General features: G+C 41.9%; 1 protein-coding gene across 1 annotated transcript; it reads left to right on the top strand.

The window, feature by feature from the left end:
• Positions 1-6,249: 6,249 nt before the first annotated feature.
• LOC120565411 (homeobox protein HMX1-like) lies at positions 6,250-9,423 on the top strand. The gene is made up of 2 exons (XM_039811218.1): positions 6,250-7,026; positions 8,439-9,423. Exons 1-2 carry the CDS (start codon positions 6,723-6,725, stop codon positions 9,059-9,061), a joined length of 927 nt encoding a protein of 308 aa, XP_039667152.1. The 5' UTR covers positions 6,250-6,722; the 3' UTR covers positions 9,062-9,423.

The following is a 9,423-nucleotide window of genomic DNA, read 5'->3' as shown; positions in this document are numbered from 1 at the left end:
ACAATTAACACAACTCTAACTAGGTCAAATGACCATTTGCCAAAATATGTGCAAAATCAGTTATAGTGCTTAAATTCCCTTTTCATGGTTCAGGAAGTGTTTTCGTTATTTAGCCTAACCCCTGCCATGAGCTGGAGTTCTCTTTTTTTATTATTATTCCTTTTTTTCAAAGCCTGATTGAACACTATGAGCAGGTCTTGGCTCCTTTTACGCACACGGATCTATTTTGCCATAAGCTTATTACAGGAGGTCAGCAAGTCGGCCCTGCCACGTGTTTTCAACTATGGTAAGAAATTATGAAGAAATAATACACCTCTCTTAGAAGGCATTAGCATGTTCCTCCACAAAGCCAAACACCAGAGAGAGAGAGAGAGAGAGAGAGAGAGAGAGAGAGAGAGAGAGAGAGAGAGAGATGACTGAGAGGGGGACTTTACAAAATTCACTTCTTGGAGGCATCATTTAGTTTTAGCACTGTATGTCCCCTATAACGAAAACATGCCTTCAAAGTTCTGAAGAAAAACGTGGCTCTGATAGTATTTTCAGCGAGTTTGTAACCATGTGATACCCCGTTTCCCGGTTCCCCCTTATTTGAAGTAATATTTCCTCTTTGGGAAAGCAGGCCTGGGCTGAAGCGCAGGGGAAAGGTCCCCGCTTTTCAGCCCCTTTGTGCTGGGCTGACGAGTACGTCCTGACAGGGGTTAACGTACCGTGAAGAGGTTAAACAAACGGACATTCCCGTAAGAAATGAACAGTGGTGGTCTCGGGTTTTAACCAGATATTAAACTCACCTGATTAGTTTCAGAGCTAGACTACTTTCTATATACTTGTTTTTATTTTTTTTTATACAAATTCAATTTAGCCTAGTCCTTTGACAATACGATGATGTGAATTATAATAATGTGGTATTTCTTTTAATTTCAACTGGATTTTATGATTTTGATTAGATTATATTATAAGGGCATTTGTGTCTGAATTTATTTTGATTTAACCTGACGGATGTGTGTGATCAACTGAGTGTAGCCTATACAAAGAAGACCAAAGACTAAATCATGACCTGTTAAATGAACAAAGAGGCTGGATATAGCCTGTTTTTTAAACTTAGAATTATTATGATTTGTAGGTTTACCTTATGCTTGATTTTTTTGTCAGGGCCATCATAGTAAGTAGACTACATGACCATTAATAATTTGAGATCTGCCTGTTTTGTCAGACAAACAAATGCTAATGTTAGACTTTTTCCTGAATCATTCTGAAGTGAGTTTCGTATAGGTGCATAAATTACATTTCCTTCCCATAAACTCCATTTGGACATAATTTGATGTACTTACACCACCGCCTATCCATGTCATCCAATGTGTGTGGAATAAATAGGACATGTGGTCAAAATTCTTGAACTTTAACATTTGGAGATATATTATTTATTTTATTTTATTCCCAGATGAACTGGAGATAAAATAAAGCTCTGGCCCTTCCATTCAGGGACTTTAAAATGTCATGGTGCTACAACAAGGCTGACCATAAAACAAACTGTATTCTTCAAATGAGTGGCCCACTGGCACAAATACATGAGGCAGAATGATCAAGAAACTAGGTTACAGCAGGCTCTGAATGCATTCTTAATAATGAGAGATAAACATGCACATCACAGACAGAGCAAACAGATGTGGAAGAAAAGTGGCATTAAAAGCATTTCTTAAATGTATGTTATTTCATTATGTGTTCATTATGTTTTCCCTAGTAGAAATGCCTTTCAGGAGCGGCAACACCAATATAGTTTGTCTTGAGAAGGAAAACAATGTGCTTTTTGATACAAATATGAGTGTGCAGACTTAAAATCAAGACACAGCGGGTGTGAATTTAAAAAGCCCAAAGTCCTTTGAGTCCTGAGTCGAAAATCTCTTCCAAGCCGTCCTCATTGTAAAGCTTGCACTGGTATGGAGCTAAAAAAGCCTGGCTAAGGCCTGGCATTTGTAGGCTATATGCTGTTGACTTGCACTGAGAGGAAAGAGAACGGCAGAGATTATGGGCAATTAAAGCCCACTCTATGCTGGTCTGCTGGCGTCACAAAGTCTGGCCAAGAATGCTCACCTCGGCTAATACTATCAATGAGAACAAACTCTGCGGCATCAACTTATTATGTACAGTGAATTATTAATGCTAGAGCTAGCACGATCCGGCTAAACTGGCTTGCCAGTTAAAGAGATTTTGTTAGAATGGTGAATAGTTAAATAGTGCAAGATTTGGCATAATCCTAAACAGTGAGGAGAGATGACGAGGCTTCTTCAGGCTAACATTATTAATAATAATATTGGACAAATCACATTTCTGTGGGTTTACACAGAGACATAGAGGAACCATTTGACTTTTATTACAGTTCTGAAATAGTGACACAATCTGCTTTGCACCTTCCTGCTTTGCTCAACGTCCAGCTTGCCGTTAGCTTGCCAGCAGAGTATGATCTGAGAGTAATGACAGCTTATGGGGTTACTGCTGTTTTGGCTGCTTTCGAACCAGCATGGTGCATAAACTGCTCTGATGATGAATTATTACTGGAAATGCATTTGATGGATGAACCTAAGGTGCATTGCACTCTGTTGACCATTAGAGGGCCCTCTCACAAACCCAAGACGATGTCTGTTAATACTGTAGATACAGTGGCAGCTCTCAGATCTGTGTGCATGTTACAAGTCTCAGTGGGTCAAATTTTGCCAGCCTCATTAATGAATAGTTGCATTTTATTTGCTGGTGCCACAATTATCTCATTGCCAAATAAACAAAAGATATATATATATATATATATATATATATATATATATATATATATATATATATATATATATATATAAATAAATGTGTTAACTGTATTAATACCTGTGCGTGAGTGTGCATCGCCTCAAATACGAGTCAGCTGAGGTCACTATACTTCACTAAGTCACTATGAAGAGCTCTTAATGTAAAGAGAGCTGTGAAATGCCCCAGAGGAGATGCTTGCCTTCCTGTCTCTGCCTGCCTGCCTGTCTCACTGCCTCCAGTGTAATGAACTAGGTCAAATGGTCTCCACTTTCATTGACTGTAAAGCCTACTGAGAGATACTGAGAGCGGTAGACTCCAGAGCCATTAAAGTCACACTTGAGGGAGTAATGGCTGTTATAAAATGGTGATTAGACTAACGATTACATTCATTTCAGCATTATAAACAGAGGCAATAAGAATTAATAATGATCAAATGTCTCTGTTATTTGAAGCAAAAAAATGTGTATATATATATATATATATATATATATATATATACACACACACACACACACACACACACACACACACACAAATCTGTGTGAGTATCTTTACTTGTTTTAGGTCTCATTCTTGTTACTTTTGGAACAAAAGATCATCTAAACAGAATCAAAATTCAGTATGGCTGCCAACAAGAGAACATGGAAATGTTTGTTGTTCTTGTGCAAGATATTTTAAAGCATATAATGTGTAGTCAATTTGCTTTAAAAAAAATAAATAGAAAAACATCCAATTTGGCCCCGCTGCCACCTCACAGAGGACTTGTATTTTCTTTGGATAACAACACAGACTCCACCGAGGGCTGGAAAACACTCACCGACGCTAACTGGAGGAACATGCTCAATTTGACGCAGCTGTCTCCCGGAGCACACGCTGATGATGTGATTTAGTGTGGTGAAAGTGTATTTCAGAGCTGCGGTGGCATGGAGGGGGCTGTGGAGCAGGCCAGATGAAGCAAAGGGCACGCCAGGCTGGATAAGGATCAGAGGAGGATGAGAGAGAGGAGAGTGAAAAAGTGAGAGAGAAAAGTGAGAGAGAGGCCTCTGGGTCTGGGCTGTCGGCCCCCGGAGCAGGGGGGGCTCGCCGGGGTGCCGCATCGTTCAGACGGCCTGGTGTACACACAGAAACCTGATCTAATGTGGAGTTTTGACACACAAAAGTAACTTTTCATAAAGAAACACCATCAAAGAGTTAGTATGTGCTGTACTTAATTTTGAGGTACGTGTACTTCACCTGTGTATTTCCATGTTATGCTACTTTATACTTTAACTCTACCACTTTTCAGATGGATATATTTAACTTTTTACTCCCTACAGTCATGTAACAGATTTTTACGTTACTTTACAGATTGAGATTTTAAATAAAAAGCATAAGCCTTTAAAAGCTTATAGAAGACAGCTGGAGTAGTCCTTTCTGACTCGTAACCCCTTGCAAAAAAAAAAGTTGTTGTGATGTATAAAAGTTGGAGACATTTCCCCTCTAAACTTCTCAGATGGTTTTCATTTAAATAGCAGTTTGAGGCCCAAAGAACGAGTACTTTTACTTTTGATACTTTTGCTGCTGATAATACAACTGTAACTTAATTAGGACTATTAGTTGTGGAGTATTTTTATATTTGGGTATTGGTACTTTTACTTAAGTAAATGTTCTGAGTACTTCTTCCACCACTAAGTGAAAAATGCAGTAGAATGCTGTGCTGTTTGCTCAAGAAAGAAACATGAAGAAGGGCCACTGAAAACACCAAGCAAGCATGAAAGGCTGCCAGACCATTTGCTTGGATGAAATAAAAAAATAATGTAAGATTTTTTATTAATTTTATTTATTAATTACACCATCTGAGAGCGATGAATCAGAAAAGTTTTTTTTTTGTATATTTGTAGCCACTAAAGTGTAGCCTATTAGTGTGTAGTGAGTTTTTTTTTAAGTTGTTGGTATTTTTCCCTACAACTCGTTAAAGTTCTGTATTGAATGGTATTTAGAAAATAAATATTAAATACAAAAAAATAAATATTTATATGAATCTCACAGCAGACGGAACTGAGGCTGATTGTTAAAATGTCTAGATATTAAATAACTATGAGTGTGTATAAATACTTTACTTCCACTCGCGGGAGAACAGCGGGCTTCTTGGCCTCATGGGGAAGACAACGAGACCCAAACAGAGTTAAAGGCGCATCAGCCAACGAGATATTAAGTCTCTTTATTGAGCGGGATATTACAAGGCAGGTGCAAGACTCAGCTCTTCAACACACGGCTCATGTTACTATTGTCCGCGCTGAGTGTTAAGGTGGAAGAGCAACATGACCGCTGATCCTCTGTCAAAGGGTAAGTCTGGCCTCAGGGAGGGAGGGATAGAGAGAGAGAGAGAGAGAAAGAGAGAGAGAGAGAGAGAGCTGGAGTTAAAGGTCAGCGCCGCTGACTCCATTGAGGGAAATAAAAAGCTCAAATGTCTTGCCATTTCAGCGAAAAGGGTAAAGACGCCCGTCAGCACTCATTTAAATGTTTCAGATGATCTAATAGTGATAAGATTACCTTAATCTGTCCGATGGGGGCTGCAGACAGTTGAAACATATAGGGCCTACCTTTTAATCAGAGAACTCGTTTGGTCCCGTAATGAAACGGGAGATTATAACTTTATTTGGATGTAGGCCTACATGGACTACTTTTTAAAAGATGTTATTTGCTGCTTTGTGGCGAATTTCCCGAGCAACTAAAGGCCTGTTGCTGGAAGTCAAATGGAAATGTCAAGTAGCCTATATAATAATTATTTAAAAAAGAAAAACAAGATAAGGACACCATTACAATACATTAACTTCTGCATATTGTTGCACTATTTGTTTCCAGCGTGCATTATGAAAAAGCGGAACATTACGTAAAATAATTAGACTGAAACAATCCTGCGCTGAAACATGCAGGCCATTACAACAACTCTGTACAATTCTGCAAAGCAGGTCTAGATCTCGAGATAAAGGAGGACATGTGTAGACTTAATTAAACCACGCAGCGCTCAGCTGTAGACAAGCCGGCCTATTATTAAGGGTATTTGAGCCATTATGCAAAGTTTTGATAACCTTTGACAGCAGCCGCGTCTCCAAGACGCAGCGTATCACGTGCCATTGCCAAGCCATGCATGGGTCAATACGTTGCCTGCATGAGTTCGACCACATCATGCCACTGGGAGCCACCACTGAAATATTGTTAACGGCCTACTGTAGGTCTGTACAGTATATATACTCACTGAAAATTGTTATCCAAACTTGGAGCCATTAATATTTAAAATGATGGAAACACAGGTAGCCTCGGTTTTTGCTGCAGTCCTATACTACTAATGGCATAAAGGAGCAAATAGGCTATATCAGCGCACGAACGCACGCGCGCGCACACACACACTCACGCACGCACAGTCTTTCCCTGCCAGTTTATAGCTGACTGTGAGCCTTCCTATCCTGTGTCAGAGTGGACGGGGGGGATTCTACCCTGGCGGATCTTTATTTTGATTTGCACTCTAATTGACCTAAATAAAGGCTGTTGTACCACGAACAGAGGTTTTCTCCTGGCTACGTACGTGGCCTCGAGGGGACGGGCCTGCACGTGAACACACAGCCGCTGACGCAGAGAGACAGTAATTCTCCTTTCCTTGGAAAACCCCATTTGCTATTGTGCTCGTCCAATCGCTGGATGCCGTCGGTTGGTTAAGCGTTTGACTTGACGTTTCACTGTAGCCTACGACTGCTTCCGTCTCCCTGTCTCCCTCTCCTCCCGCTGGCACCGAGGACATCCCCGTACCGTGTCTGCCATGACTCCACATCCGATCAAAGCGTAAACGCAGCGACGCTTGAAATGACTGCGTGGACTTTCGGCTGCCTTAACGCACAAGCAACACAGGATCCGCTCGGTTTTGCGTAAAAGCACTTTAAAATCGGGAAAATATGCAGAAGAAGCTGACGGACAACCAGACTCCCACTTCATCGAAAGCGTCGTCGTTTTTTATCGAGAACCTACTGGGCAAAGGGCGGAATAGGCATGAGTCGACGTCGGACAGGAGTCACGGGGAAGCTGGTGTGGAGACTGTCTCCACAGAGACCAGAGTCCTGAGCACACATCAAGCCGAGGCGAGCGCTCCAGCGCCTGATGGCTCCGGCTCCACAGCTCGGTCCCCGTCCAGAGACTCGCCGTTGCAGTGGTACCGCGGGGGGGCTGTGTTCAACTTCAAAGCTTTGGCAACACCACAGAGTGAGTAGAGAATCGCTTTTAGGCGTCCTGAATATAGATGATCGATTGATTGAAAAAAAAAAATTAAGCTGTGGGCATCTTAGCCTATATGTGCATATTATATATATATATATTATCATAATACACAGAACACAGACAGACAGTTTGTTGCAGCCATCGCGGTTAGTGTTAGCAGGGGTGTCATATACTGGTGTACGCAGTTCACCATCATTTGTTAAATTGCTTATATTGCTACAAAAATGAACCGTGAAATGCATGGAATATGACATGCATATGACAGAGTCTTAAAGTGAAAAAAAGAACAGTATACCTGCTTATTGCGCGGTCTCTGGTTCTAAGTCACATGTATGCAGCTTATTTACAACCTCACATCATGGGTGTTTGGTGGTATTATTCACGTCGTATATTTGCGTAGATGTATTAAAGTGGCAGAACTATAGGGAGTTAATATAAGCCAGCATTGAACGTCAGATGTTGCTTCTCGCTTCATTAAATAAAACCAACAATGTCAGGGCGAGTCGAGTGTGGAGTAGCCCGTGGCTCTTCTCTGCGTTCATCCAGCTAACCAAACTCTTTTAAAGACTACCGTGCACTTGGTTTCTAATGCGCGTCAACATTTAGAAAATATTTTACGGAACACATGGCATCGATATGTTAATCACACTAAGACCGAATGTTTTAACAGGTCACATCACCATACGCGCATTTTTCCTCTGCTGTGTCACGGTTGCTTGTCATCAAGAGATCCGTGTCTCGGTCTGAAGATTACGCACGTGGATTACGCACAAATGCCCAAAATAAAACCCAAAACAGACGCGCAGTAGCGCTGCACGTCAACATGACGCTTTTACGCACATTCAGTGTCATTTATGCCACTCACACGCGCCCTCGCATCAAAACAAAGTGCCCTTCCATTTGGAGTGTACAGTCAGATACTGATACTGATTTTACAATTCCACCCTTACTAATGCCAATGTCCACACAGTTAATCGGTAACTTGTTGGATAGCATTATTAAGTTATACACTGCTAAGATCTTGTCAGATTTTCTTCGGTAGACTTATCTATTTATTATGCTCTCATCTGTATCGCAGTCGGGCCTGACACAATTTACACACATGTGTTATGCAATCCAATCAAAATGCCTTAGCTTTGCCCATGCGCACCCCAGCTTTGTGGAATTGGATGAACTGCAAAAAAACACATCAAAGTTTCCCAATACTTCTTGTAAGTGAAAATGTCAGATAATGTTTGATCTCTTCCAACTTGTTTCCGTCCTTTTTGGTGGATTGTATTATTTCACCATGCTACAACACATTGAAGTAGAGAGAATACTTGTTTTGTTTAAAGGTCAACAATGTCAGAAAGCTGGGCTGCGAAAGTCAGTCATGTTCCGGTTTGTTCTCCTCTCAGGTCCAAGAGATAATACCAGTTCAGACGACCACTGCTGCTCCATATCAACCAGTGACAGGTGCTCCCCTGCAGTGTCTGAACCCATAACGGAGGGCAGCGACGAAACCGACCGCAAAACAGGCGACAGCCATCTGACCGACGACAACGAGGACGCGCTTAACGGCTTTGACGCACGGTCGGAGCAAGACGCATCCTCGGACCCGAGCTCCACCCGGAAGAAGAAGACTCGGACCGTGTTCAGCCGCAGTCAGGTGTTTCAGCTGGAGTCCACCTTCGATGTGAAGCGGTACCTGAGCAGCTCGGAGAGAGCGGGGCTGGCGGCGTCTCTCCACCTGACAGAGACGCAGGTGAAGATCTGGTTCCAGAACCGGAGGAATAAATGGAAGAGACAGCTGGCGGCGGACCTTGAGGCTGCACATATCCCACACTCGACCCAGCGGATTGTCAGGGTCCCCATTCTGTATCACGAGGGGCCCGCACCCACTGCAGCGCTGGGTTTTAACCTGAACGGACATCCACTTTCTCCACCCGTCGCAGGGTTCTCCAGCTCCATCAACTACCCTCTGTCCTCGTTTGCTCACTCCATGAGCATGTTAAGATCGCAGATGACCGGCTTGGTGTAAAGTCTGTTGGAGACTAATATCAAACTGTTTATAACATGAATTCACCCTGTTCAATACTGAGTCGTGCAATAACCCACAATGCCGCGGAAAACTGTTGACTGCATCCAAAGATAAGAGCCGCGGAGACATTAATGAAAACACACAGTGATAAATCATCTGTATCTATTGTCTGTGCTCCTGTCACAGAATAAACAGACAAACATGGCAAGGCCGAAAGCAAGGGAGGCCGAAACTGTTTATGTACCCTACTGTATGTTTGAATACACACGTATTTTTGCAAACTTTTATATTTAAAGCTACACATTTTTCCAACTTTGTCACTTTTTCACATAATAGATGAATAAAAAAAAACAAGCACACAA

Source organism: Perca fluviatilis, chromosome 1 (genome assembly GCF_010015445.1).
Source record: "Perca fluviatilis chromosome 1, GENO_Pfluv_1.0, whole genome shotgun sequence".
Classification (NCBI taxonomy): domain Eukaryota; kingdom Metazoa; phylum Chordata; class Actinopteri; order Perciformes; family Percidae; genus Perca; species Perca fluviatilis.
Note: the sequence above shows the minus strand (reverse complement) of the source record. Positions and strands in the feature narration are given on the sequence as shown.

Bases quoted from the DNA above. Each gene is read 5' to 3' on its own strand.
- LOC120565411 (XM_039811218.1), top strand. From the start codon at position 6,723: ATGCAGAAGAAGCTGACGGACAACCAGACTCCCACTTCATCGAAAGCG. The intron at 7,027-8,438 runs GTGAGTAGAGAA...TTCTCCTCTCAG, and splicing joins AGCTTTGGCAACACCACAGA to GTCCAAGAGATAATACCAGT.